The 13,132-nt window shown below is 50.5% G+C and overlaps 1 protein-coding gene across 1 annotated transcript in view; it reads left to right on the top strand.

The window, feature by feature from the left end:
* CCDC180 (coiled-coil domain containing 180) overlaps positions 1 to 12,177 on the top strand; it is a 59,019-nt gene extending 46,842 nt beyond the window's left edge. Inside the window, exons 30-40 of the mRNA XM_032478027.1 lie at positions 231 to 286; positions 389 to 467; positions 2,101 to 2,178; positions 3,609 to 3,675; positions 4,423 to 4,564; positions 7,452 to 7,612; positions 8,173 to 8,310; positions 8,792 to 8,903; positions 9,781 to 9,886; positions 10,717 to 10,852; positions 12,005 to 12,177. Coding sequence (XP_032333918.1) covers positions 231 to 286; positions 389 to 467; positions 2,101 to 2,178; positions 3,609 to 3,675; positions 4,423 to 4,564; positions 7,452 to 7,612; positions 8,173 to 8,310; positions 8,792 to 8,903; positions 9,781 to 9,886; positions 10,717 to 10,852; positions 12,005 to 12,136 — 1,207 coding nt within the window. The 3' untranslated portion in view covers positions 12,137 to 12,177. The remainder of the gene's footprint in view (positions 1 to 230; positions 287 to 388; positions 468 to 2,100; positions 2,179 to 3,608; positions 3,676 to 4,422; positions 4,565 to 7,451; positions 7,613 to 8,172; positions 8,311 to 8,791; positions 8,904 to 9,780; positions 9,887 to 10,716; positions 10,853 to 12,004) is intronic.
* Positions 12,178 to 13,132: the final 955 nt, after the last annotated feature.

The raw sequence follows: 13,132 nt of genomic DNA on the forward strand, positions 1-13,132 counted from the left end.
CACAGGGGGGCCCTGGGCCTTCGGGGCCAGCTCCCACGTGGGCCACCCTGACAGCTGTGACCTCATGCAGAGGCTTTTCCTCCAGAGCCTCAGCTTCCTTCTCTGAAACTGGGCTCCTGAAGGGCAGAGGCACGTGGCATTCTGGGCCAACAGGGATGGTGCCCAGTGCCTGGCCTGAGCTGTCCTCATGGTCACTGGGGAAAAGCTTACATCCTTTCCTTTGGTTTCAGATTTCCTGACTCAAGATGTTTAACCCAGCATTGTGACAAAGATCGGTCCCAGACAGGTAGGGGCAGGCAGGGCAGTGGCGGTGGGGAAGCTGGTGGTGCCACTGGGCCTGTCCTTACCTTGGATCCTCTGTTCTTGTTCTGGGTGCTCATCACCAAAGCCTTGAGGAGACACCGGAACTGGGGAGAATGCTCCGTGAAGAAGGACGTGTCCATCGCCAGTGCTGTGTCAGCAGCGAGGTAGAGATGCTGGGCTGCATGCACAGGCCAGACCTGTTCCCCTAACAGAGGCCAGAGGCCACCCTTTACCAGACTGGGTCCTCAGAGCACACCTCCTGTGCTCACAGCTCTGAGACTCCAGGGGACCCCGTGAGGGGCCGGCTCTGACACCAGCTTTAGACAGGCCTGTGCTCATTCTTGCTGAGTGACTCGGCTCACATGGACATAAGTGTGTTCCACCCTGAGAACCTTTCTGGGAGCTCAGTGGTTTTCCATGGTGCCAGCTGGTGGGTCCGAGCCCTGCTACCTCGCTCCCCACACATTGTCCTGGTCAGAGAGAGTGACGTTGGAGATGGCTTCCCTTGGATGATGGAGCATCAGGAGTCCTGGGCCTCTGCATCCTGGTCATATGCTCCACCTATTATGCCCCATGGGAGTCATTAGACTCATGCCTCAGTGAGTATGAGCCCTGGCTGGCCCCTGGCACCAATTTTATAGAAGGTGGATAACAGAAGCCACGTGGCTGAGCTGACTTTTTGGATCTGCTGTGAGCCCTCGTTAACCTGGTTGAATTCTTGGTTTTGAGGAAGTGTCAGTGAAGAAATTCCTTCTTTGCATACATCCAGAAAGCCTTTTTGAACAGGCATGCCATCTGCAATGTGGAAATAAACAAAGACCAACCAAGTGAGAGAAGCAAAGGCTATTTATTTAGAACTTGCTTCCTGCCAGGGAATCCACCACTCACTCCCACTTGCATTTTAACAGAGACTCAAAGGCAGGCAAGGAATGGGAGCGGTATATAGTGGAGCAAAGAGAAGGCTTCAGATGTGCCTGATTGGAGGCTGCTGGCCTGAGGAAGCTGGAGTCAGGCCAGCCAGCAGCCGGCGTCCTATGTGATTGGTTAGGGGTGCAATTTGGCTTTCTCTGTTGGAAACAGGGACAAAATTTAGGGCAGTGGTCAGTTACTAATTAAGTCCTAGCCATTTGGGGTTGATTGTTACAGTAGGTTTTGTTTATCTTCCTGATGGTCACTAGAGATGACAGTCTGTCCTCCTGCAAGTCTGACTTCCAGTGGGTTGGTTTCCTGAGTTGTTCATTGTAGCTAAGTAGTTGGTTTCCTGGGCAGGTTGTTGCAGGTTATGGGCCTGAGTTCTCTATTCATATACGGCCCAGCCATTGCCCGTTTGTATATTCAGTCTCTCAGTGGTTATCTATGAAGTCCACGTTGCTAGGGCTGCCAGATAAAGAATTCAGGATGCCTAGTTAGATTTGAATTTCAGATGAACAACACATATTTTTAAACATAAGTATGTCCCAAATACTGCATGGGCCATAATGCTAAAAATTACCCATTGCTTACATGAAATTTAAGTTTAACTTGTATTTTTATTTGAAAAGTTGACAGCCCTCCATGTGGCTCAACCTGTTTTTCTTTGAGTCCTCACCAGAGGGAAGCAAGGATACACATTTCTGGGCCCGAGCACCTCTGTCCCTTGGCCCCTCTGATGGCCTTGTGTAGATTTTAGTGGTTAGGGCTTCATCCCCACGACAAGGTTGTCTCAAGAGCTGTTGAGTTGGACGGGGCTCCCGCAGGCTCAGGTCTGCCTGTGTTTGTTCGTAGCCTCCAGAGCACTGACCCACCTTTGTCCCACAGCGTCTCACGGTACTCCAAGCCCAACCGACTGGACAGAAAGTACCAGGTGCTCGGGGACAAGCCACCTCCTCCGGCTGAGTAAGTGACAATGCCATTTCCTTTAACTCCACTTTAACCTGTCATCTTTGTCAGGGGGCAGCTTTGGCAGGGTTCTCCTAACTCACCTGAGGGCAAAATAAGAAGTGGGGGGCAGAGCAGGAGAGGCTGGCGAGGGGACGGATAAGGGTCAAGGTCAGTTTGAGCCTATTTCACATACATGTTTTGATTGATATTTTTACCCCAAATTCACATTTTCTAAGCCAAGTATTTTGTGGTCACAGGGCAGCATACCTTGGGTGGGAGCTGGGTTTTTTGTGGTTTTTGCAGTTTTTTTAATGCTTCCCCCTTCCCCATTTCTCTCTTCCTTTATTTGAATTTCATTGATTAAAACAAAATCTGTTGCACTTAACATGGCTACATTTCAAGCAAACAAGCAAAATTTCCACTTCAGAAAATTGAAAGCACTCAGAGAAAGTCAGTGTTTATAACAGAGTCCCCTCACCCCTTCCTCAGGGAGCCCAGCCTCACAGCATCGACTCGTCAGTCATTTTACCGCACAGTCTTATCTCTGGGATTTTGTGAACTATACAAAGAAGGGCGACTTTTACATCCAGTGACCCAGAAGCCTCATCCAAGTCAGCAGCTAGACACCTCCTTTTCCTATGCACAGAAAGACATTGCATTAAAACCTTGACTCTCACAATTTTGTATAGTTCTGTCATGTTATCACCTGTTTATATCCATGCAGCCATCACCAAATCAACAAGCAGAACTGGTCCATCACCAGTATCTCCCCCTTTTACTCCTTTATAGCCCCACCCACCCCCACTCCCTCACCATCCCTAACCCTGAGCAACCGCTAATCTCTTTTCCATCCCTACACTTTCGTCACTTTAGGCATATCCTATAAATGTTCTCATACAGTATATGACCTTTTCAGAGTGACTTTTTGCACTAAACAAAACAGACACACAGAGTTTTTGTCCTGGTGGACTTTACCGTCTGCTGGGAGAGGTGGAAGTTAATCGGGCAGTCACACAAATCCATCCCAAGTCCCCACAGCTGTGGGGAGAGCGGCAAAGCTGAGAGCCACTCAGAGTATTGGAACGAGTCAGTAGGAATTGCCACTGAGCCAAGAGGAAGAGCAGGAACAAATGTGACCAAACAGAAAGTTTCTAGCATTCTTGGAGAGGAATCAGTGTAAGCAATGGGGCAGAAGTGAGTAATTACAAGGGGGTAATAAGGATAACGATGCTTGGAAGGGGCCAAACTCAGCTTGTCACATACAAGTGGCATTAAACTAGACAGGTAGAAATATTAGGTGGGACCATGCTTTGGCCTCACGAGCTGTCCTGCTCCAGCTCAGGCTGGGCTGCTGAGTTCTCAGAATGTTCTGTCCATTTGTTTTGTCCACACCATTGGGTGTGATTAGAAAGGACTCCCAGGGATCTGTCTTGCGTGTGTTGCAGGGATTTTAAAGGCATCATCCTGAGCCTCCTCTGGGAGAGCAACGAGCACCTGCTGAACGTCGTGGAGGTGAGGGCTCTCCCTGCCCTCTGCCAGCTGCAGGCCACACGTGCCCAGTTGCCTCTGCCTCTTGTCTTCTGCTGAGAGTGGCCCTGTGGGTGAAACTGAGCAAAGGGTATTCCAGTCCCCATGCCCACAACTTCCCAGCCTCTCTCACAGTGTGGTGTTTTTCATCCTAGGAATTAAAGCTCTTTCATTCATCTATCCATTTATGCAGCCACCAAATATTTCTCGGGTGCTAACCGTGTGGCAGATAGTGGTGTGCCGAGAGGAACAGGCCCCGTTCCCTGTCCCTGAGAGGCCAGCTCCCAGCGGAGGGCCGTAGACCCTGTGGCACCACAGAGTGCTGGGTGGGGCCAGGAGACCTGCAGTGGGAGCTGCCCAGTGCCCTGGCCCAGCATACCCCGACAGGGCTGTCTGTGTGCTTTCTGCTCTACCTCCCACCAGGCTGGGAGTCTACAGAACAGAGCTCTGGGTCATCTGTAGTTGTGGCCCACAGCTTCCTGCTCTGCTTGGCGCTTCACAGAAAGCTCTCAGCCTGGTTGTTAAAGTGAGATTCCATTTGGGTCTTGAAGGATCCATAGAATGTTGCCATTCCTCGCTCCTGGCTCCTATAGCCCTGGGAGACTGGCAGTGGTGACAAGGACAGAAAGACAGGGAGGAGGAGCATCCTGGCACACGGGACAGCAGTAGAGAAGGCGGGGAGGCGAGGAGAGTGAGTGGAGGATGTCCCAAGCTGTCACCTCTCTCCTGCAGGACTTTTACCGCAAAGAGAAGCGCCCAGTTGCCAGGCCTGACTTCATGTTCGATACTTTCGACCAGTGCGCAGAGAACATTGGCAGGAAGATCCTGGAGTACCACAGCCAGGCAGAGGAGTACCACAACTCCTGTCTCATAGGTGGGTGCAGCCCGCAGACCGAGGATGTGGCACAGAGCCACCTGGAGGTCACCGGGGAGGCACAGGAGCCTCCCTGGGAAAAGCTGACATCTTAGAACTAGGTAAAAATCTCAATCAGATTTAACTGGGGAGAAACAGCAATGCCCCCCCAAAAGTTCCCTTTTCTTGAGAAATGTGGTAATTTGCATTATCAAAAATATTTCACTCATTGCATAGATATTTTTTACTGCTTTATTGAGAGATTCACTTACCATGTAATTTGCTCATGTAAAATGTACAATTTGGGAGATTTTAACAGAGTTGTACACAGAGTTGTACAGCCATCACCACTGTGAATTTTGGAACCCCCTGTCCCTCCATCACTTCCCCAACCTGAAGCAACCACTAATCTACTTTCTGTCTCTATAGATTTTCCTATCAGGGCTTTCATATGAATGGAATCATGCAGTATGTGGTCTTTTGAGGCTGGCTTCTTTCACTTTGCATGTGTTCAAAGTTCAGTCACTTTGTAGCAGGTGTCAGGACTTCACCCCTTTTTGTGGCTGAATCATATTCCATAGTATACATATACAGTAGTCTGTTTATTCACTCAGTGACGGACATGTGGGCTGATATGAATGCTGCTGCTGCAAGCATTCATTACGTGTTGCGTGTGGATGTATGTTTTCATCTCTCTTGGGTGAATAATTGGGAGTGGAATTGCTGGGTCTTGGGGTGCCTCTGTGTTCCATCACTGAAGGCTCCTTCCACAGTGCCTACTGTATGCTGGCCTTGCTGGGCTGTGATGAGCTTGGTAGACACAACCTCCTGGAGAAGAGGGACACGAAAGCAGGCAGGTAGAACACATCTTACCATATGTGTTTATTATCAGGACAGAAAAGGAGCTGTTTATTATCAGGACAGAAAAGGAGACACATGCACAGGCCCCCATTTCTCTGTGTCCACGTGCGTTTTATGCAGTCGTAAGCCCTAATTATTCCTGCTTGTAAGGCAGGGAATCTGAGGGCCCATCACGGGCCTCTGTGCTGGCTGAGGCGCAGCAGGGGTAGAGAGGGAGAGGATTAGGGGACCCAGACCTGGTGTCAAGACCTGGCACAGCCATCTCCCAGCCGTGTAGCCTTGACCGTCACGTCATCTCTGTGAGCCTTAACCTCCCTGTCTGTAAACTGGAGACAATGACAACAGCCGCCATGCAAGGCTTTTTTGGGGGGTCAGCCCCTCCCGGACCTGCCATGTCCAGGGAGCATCAGCGGCAGTGGCTCTCAATACTGTCGTCGGAGAACAACTGGAACTGAAACTGTAGACCGCGTTTCATTTCTCTAGCTCAGAATCTCCCCAGATGAACTCTGTGGGACCCCATCCCGCGTGATCTTCCTCAAAAGAAGGGCTCCACGGTCAGATGGGCTCGGGAAATACTGAGGATTTTGTCCCTCTCTGGAAGGCTGGCAGTTCACATTAAATGGAGACTTCCGTTTCCCTCAGATTGGGAGCCCAGTATTCCCACTGAAAACGTGTAAAATTGCTGCATATAGCTTTTCTGTGATGAGCTCTCTTAAATGCGTGGATGAGCCAGCTGCAAAGGTGAAGTGAAATAGGGACTCAGAGGGGTGAACTGAGCAGTAGCTCTGGCTCTCGCCCTAAGGGCTTTGCTGACTCCCTGGAGCACTTGAGCCTCTGTTTTCATGGTCTCAGGGCACTGGGAACAGAGACCGAGCCCCAGTCCACCCAAGGTGGGCAGTCTGAAAGGGCGCAGCCACCTGAAACAGACTCCACGGGGCCCCATCTGCAGAGTAAGGGAATGAGACAGACATGAACCCCCTCCGCCAGTGACTAGAAGGAAATTTGTCTCATTACAAGCCATGGTTCTGGGTAAAGAAGAAGAAAAACTCCAACGAGAATCCATAACAACAGGCCAGCCCTCTGTGGCTTTGAAACCTGAAGTCACACTTAGATAAACCTGAACTCAACATTGTCTTTGTGGATCACTCACAAGACCTCCAGCTGATACATTAGCTTAAAATGATCTTGAGTTAGTCATGCCCAGATGCTTGTTTAGTAGAGACGCTACAGATCCTTTCCAGAGAAACCCACCTTCATTTCAGGTCTCCAAGAATTCCCACAAATAAAATGCCCAGAGTAAGAGCTCACCATAAACACACACACACACACACACACACACACACACACACACACACACACACACCACACACACACACACACACACACAGAAAAAAGGCACCTTGAGCATGGGGCAGCAGAATGAGGCCAGCAAAGACTTCAGATACTGAGCGTATCAGACACAGAATATAAAATAGTGTATTTATTAGAGCTAAGTAAAGAAGAAACTGGAAACATGAGTAAGGAGCAAGAGGCTATTAAAATGACCAAGTAAATATGAAAGAGGACCAAATCAAACTTCTATATTGGAAAAATAAATCATTGAAATTAAAAAATTATGCGTGCCTTTACTACCTAAGAAAATAACCAAAATGCAACTTAGAAAAACAAAGAGGTGGAACCAAGGGAGAGAGGTGAAGAGGTATGGATGAAAGAGTGAGCCTGACAGGTCCGGAGGGAGAGTGGGAGTCTAGGGTCAAGGCAGTATTTGAAGAGATAACAGATGAGACAGAACTGCTGAAAGACACTGTGCATTTTAAAAGTGCTGGAAAGTCCTGCAGAATATAGAAGAAAAGTTCTTTGAACTTGATTAATTCAGTATTTCTGTACTGGTTTGACCACAGGAACCCTTTCGAGAGAATAGCTATTACCACATTGTAGACCAAGCTTTCTCTCTGGGAAGCTGCTTTGAGCTGTTGTTGGAGAGATCACCTTGGCAGCTTGGCTCTGCTCTGTTCTCTCCCCGGCCTCCCACCCCCGATTCCTGCAGAATTACGGGCCCAGATGAGAAGATTTGAGGAGCTGCTGCCCCAGGTGTGTTGGCAGGTGATGGAGAATTTCAAGGAGCACCACTGGAAAAAATGTTGTGCCTCCACCGAAGAGATCCGGGGACAGTTCCGCAAGTATCAGGAACAGCTGGAGAAAAGGAAGGTGGGGATCCTGGGACCAGCCCTTCCTCTCCAGGACCAGGGGCCCTGGGATTCAGAAATGGAGGCAGAGTGTTGGCAGAACTGAGTCCCAGGGAAGGAGATGGGCCGGGCTTGGGATTCCTGGACATGAGACACTAGAGAAATGAGAGCTGAGCCAGCAGCTCCTTCATAGAAGGCAATCGGCAAACTCCTTGTTGGATTTAATGGGTGGGTCCACTGGGTTCTCTGGGGCTGCGGTCATTGAGATCAACAGTGATTGTCCACATGGTCCTTAGAGCCATGGGACGTGAGTGCTGTTGATTTCATTGGGCTAAAGCCTTGATTGTTATAGGGCGGATGCTCAGCCCTCTCACTCCCTAACCCTCAGAGTCAGCTCCAGCCACGCTCCTGTCTTGCCTTCTCTGCCACTCCTCTCCCCATCCACGGCCCTTTGCACACCCCAATCAGAGCACACATCAGTCTGGCCGTGGCCATAATTGGCAGAGGGCATAGGCCAGTGGCTTTTTGGTCTCAACCTTAAGACCAGGTCAGAACTCTTGCTGATTTCTGGATTGTTTGAAGGATGAAAATGCCCAGAAGCTCCATCCAAATCTTGGACACCCCGCACATTTCCAAGAAATGAAGTCTCTATGTCAAGTGGAAGAGAAAAGGCAGAAAGAGTTGGATGCTTTGACTGCGGCGACCAAGGAGAAGCTGGAGGTCAGTAGTGCCATCAACCCCCACGTCTAGGTGCTGCTGTGCACTGCCCTCCAGCGGTCACCCCAACTGACAGCCCACCAACGGCACAGAGCACAGCCCTCAGCTGGAAGCCTGGCCAAAGCAGAGCATGAAAGCAGGCAGGTTTTATGGTCACTATTGGTAGTTTTAACTTGGATTTTTAATTTCTAAATTAATTAATTACAGAATTACTAATGAGAACTTTTTTGTCCCAAGATCCATGTCTAGTTTTATTTCCTCTTGGGTAAATTGTCTGGCCATTTTAGAATCATTTTTCTATCTTCAAAACAAGTCACCTCTTGGGAGAAGCTTCCTGGCCAAGGACCAGATGCCAGTTAACTTGGACACAGTTGACACGTGGCCCTGGTCTTGTCTCACACGCTGATCCCCAGACCCCGCCTCAGCCTGCCTTTGGAGGCAAGGTCCCCTCCCTGCAGCACCGTGCTTCCTCTGTTTCCTCCAGGAATTCACCAGGAGGTACGGCCGACTTTTCATAGCCAGCTTGGCCACCTTCACCGAGAAGTTCCTGCTGCAGCTGGATGAGGTGGTCACCATTGACGATGTCAAGGTTGCAAGTAGGTGCATCACCAGCCTTGTGCCCAGGCCTCAGCGGGTGGGTGAGGCACAGGGTGATGGGCTGGGGCTGGGGGACTCTGCTTTCACCCAGCACCACCAGGATGCAAACAAATTCTCCATTGAGGGGACTGTTGAATTTCTGTTTGTTTTTATTAAAAGTAACTCCTTTTTAATGAAAAAAGCAAATCCCAAATAGGTCAAAGATTGTATGTAAAAAATGAAACCCTAATAGTAAATATTTTCATAATATTGGGGTAGGGACAGCTTTCCTAAGTGTGAGATGCAAGTCAGAAGCCATAAAGGAAAGAGCCGGCACCTCTCTGTGGCCAAAACAAAAACAAAGAAAAATGTCAAAGGATGGAAAGAAACCACAAACTGGAACATATCTCTAGTAGCCTATGGGCCAAGCAGCCTGGCCCTGCCACCCCTACAGACCAGGGTGCAGAGGGCCACTCCTGCCTGCTGACTCTCATTCCATGGACGGAGCCCCTTTCTCCCCACATCAAAGGACAGGTCAGTGAGCCAGGCATGAGAGGGACAACCTTAAATGTGTTCATTCCAGAAGAAATTCTTAGTTCAGGACCTATTTGAGCCAGTATAAGCCAAAGGAGGCTCTACAAAGCATATTCGGGGGCCTGTGTGGTCAGAGCATCACGCCCCAGGCTGTGGAGTTGGAGACGGCACCCAGACCACACCTCGCCTCCTCCAGCTGCATTCGGGCCCTCTGTGGGAGAGGGCTCTGTCTCCTGCCTGAGGCTCCAAGTCGGGAAGAGGGGAGTGAGCCCTTATTTCGCTAAATGTAAGGTCAGGGGGAAGACCCCTTGATCTCAGGCTGTGGGTGAGGCCACCATCAGTAACCTGTCTCTTGCCTGCCAGAGATGGAGCCCCCCAAACAGAAAACATCGATCCTAATACGGAGGAAGCTCGCTGGGCTCTCCCTGGAGGAAAAGAGTGAGAAGCCCCTGATTGAACGGGGGAGCAGGTGAGAGCCGAGACCTGGGAGGAATACCACGCTTGGCTGTGCATGCTGGGGGCGGTGCAGTGGGACGGTCAGGGGCAGGAGCTCTGAAGTCAGACAGATCCGGTAACCTCAGAAAGCCATTACACCCAGAGCCTCAGTCTCCTCATCTGTGAAATGGGCATGGCACCCAACCTTACCTGGAATCATGAGGAGAACATTCAGTGAGATTGTACTGGGAGTGCCTTGGCACATGCTGAGAGCTCAGCAGCTATTTGTCCACGTGATAAGGACCCACAAGGGACCCCCAAGACAGGGAGGCCTGTCCCAGCTTGGGGCACATTCTCAGATTGCTGGTGGCACTGTGAACCAATGCTGCGGTCTGTCATGTATGATGAGGGCTACCAAAGTGCTTGTCCCCTGTGCCCCAAGAATGTGAGAATGTGACTCTGGAAGAAGAAGTAAGGCAGCAATTTGCCCAGCTCAGTTGTCAGCAGTGGATTTTATAGCACAATAGGAAACGTGGGCCAGGAACCAGGACTGCCCCAGGCCGGTGGGCTGATGGGGAAGCTGAGGCCCAGAGAAGGGGAGCACATGGAGGTGTGGGATTCCCAGCCCCATGCAGAACCCAAGCCTGTCTGTACACATGGATTTAAACAGTGAGAAAATACGAAAAATAATGAACATGAACACACTTAACGTGAAATATTCAGTAGGGTTTTTCTTTTAATTAAGATGTTTAAAGCATGATAATTTTATTTAAAGAAATGCTAACATTTTCCACCAAGGTTGAAGAGGGTACTGCAAATGATGAAGACAAGCCTGCAGGAGTTTTCACTCATATTTGTTTGTAGGAAATGGCCGGGAATCAAACCCACTGAAGTCACTATCCAAAACAAGATTCTCCTCAAGAAAACATCATCGATCACGACCACCAAAACCACGCTGGGCCACCTGGCGTCCGTGGAAGCCCGAGATGCTGTCTACCTGGTGAGCGGAGAGATGCGGGTGGGGTAGGGGGTGTGTATCCCAGGGAGCACAGGGCAGCTCAGTGTGGCTGCCTTGGGCAGGAGGGGGCTTCCCGTCACCAGGTATCCTGACATTTGGCCCATGGAGCACATGACACATGTCAGGATGCCCCAGGGCACAGTGTCAGTGCTCAGGACAGCCAATGGTCTCAGGCACCAGGACATGAGCTGCAGGTCATGTCCAGTTCCAGTAACAGCGTGGGTCTGATGACGTGAGCCCCCGTACTCCACACCCAGACCTGGGGGCGGGGCGGTAAAGGAAGGCTTTCCAAGGAACAGTTGAGACAGAATAGCCAGAGGCACAGGGGCCATGGGAGCAGCGGTGGCAATGGGCAGAATAAGGGACAGTTACTGCACCTGCTGCAGCTTCTGTACTTGACAGGAGGCTTCCCATTGGCTCCTTGTAACAACCCCGTGAGGAAGACAGAATTGTCCCCATGTTACTGCTGAGGACACTAAGCCTTAAAGAAATGTGTCCCGTCTGTGCCCCTGCAGAGTGGGTGAGTCAGAATTTGAACCCAGTGCCTGTTAGACCCCAGGGGGCCTACCTGAAGAGGAGGTGGCACCCAGAGGCCACCTGCAGGACCTCTCGACTCTAAGGATGTGTGGACCTTTGGTCTGAGTGTCCCAGAGAGAAACCTCGTCCTGCCTAGAGATATGCTGACCCCTGTATTAGGAGAGCCCTCAAGTGCCCGGGCAAGCCCTTCCCCAGCCACCATGCCAAGCTCTAGGCAGGGAACACCTCTGCCTGCTGAGTTCCGTGGGCATTAAAGGCCTGGAGGGTTCAGCCTCTCGGGGAAGCCAGGGCCCCAGGACAGTGGTTAGGAAGGAGGGAAGAGTCCAGAATCAGGTAGTCCTGTGTCCTAGTCACTGCTCAGCCTCCTTCTAGCTGGATGACCCCAGGCAAGGCTGTGAGCCTCAGTTTCCCATCTATAAAATGAGGAAGACACCCACGCCTGCCTATTGGGCAAAGTACGTGAGAAATGACTTGTGGAGCTCTTGCCAGTGCTTGCAGCGGGGTCAAAGCTACCTCCCAGCAGGTTACAGTGTTCCTCTAGGGCACAGAGTCCAGAAGCCCTTCCTCATGTGGCCTCCTGCTGCTGCTTGCTCCCAGAAATATTTAGCATTATTTGAAGAGGAGCTGAAGAAGATCGAAGATGACAACACATTGCAGGTGAGGGAGGCTCAGTGTTGGAAGGACAGCTGGAAGCGCTCCGTGCGCACCGTCCATGGCCTGTACTTGTGACACCCTCGACCCTCCCCAAATAAAGGCTTATTTTGTGTGGACTCCTTCTGCGTCTGTCCATCCATCCATCTATCCATCCACCTGTGCTCTATGCTGAGCGCTGTAGCTTCATGGTGACTAGGACCCAGCCCACATGGAGGTCACTTCCAATGAGGAAGACAGAAGTGACAGGGGGAGTTCCACACGGTCAGCTAGGATGGCAGATCACAGGGGTGGGTAACTTAAAATCACCAATACTTCAGAGGAAATAACTCCCAAAAGGCATACTGAGCACTTCATCTTGAAAAATGAAATAATTAAAACTTATGAGAAAGAATCTATTTCACATTTAACAAACTGTGGTTATAATTGCAACTATGCACTGATTCCTAGAACCAGCCAAGACTTCATCCTGTGTTGACTGGGTGTCTGGCCATTTGGCCAATTATAACATTTTGGCAGAAATCGTCTAGGCTTCCTTAACTTTCCTAAGGACCTCTTTAGTCCCACAAGACTAAGATCATTCTTTTTGGCAATACCTGCATTCCACCGTCTTCCTCTTCACCTTTCTCTTGGATTGAACACAGCCTCGCCGTGCCAGGCCTCACTTGTCAGTGGCTCTTTGTGCCCTTTGGACAGAGGCTCCCGCTCCTTCCTCCACTTCCTGAGCTCCTGCTGCTTCTGCACAGTTTGCATGTTGACGTGGCCTCAGTTTGCGTTTCCACATGCTTTATCTCTCAACGACTCGATGAGGTAAGTTTTGCCCATTTTAAAGATGTGGAAACTCAAGTCCAGAAGGGCCAGACAGAACCTCAGCAGAGTTTGGGTTCCCTGCAAGCAGACAAGGACTTGGGGAAAAGTCGTTTGTTTTGGAGATGACCCCAAGAAGCCTGAGCGAGGACATGGGGATTGGGGGCCTGGAAGAAGAAAAGCCACTGAAGGGGCTTTGACGAGTGGCCACTGCTGTGGGTGACGAGGCTCCGCCTCGCTGGAAAACGGCCTCCCACCTGGCCCAAC

Source organism: Camelus ferus, chromosome 4 (assembly GCF_009834535.1).
Source record: "Camelus ferus isolate YT-003-E chromosome 4, BCGSAC_Cfer_1.0, whole genome shotgun sequence".
Classification (NCBI taxonomy): domain Eukaryota; kingdom Metazoa; phylum Chordata; class Mammalia; order Artiodactyla; family Camelidae; genus Camelus; species Camelus ferus.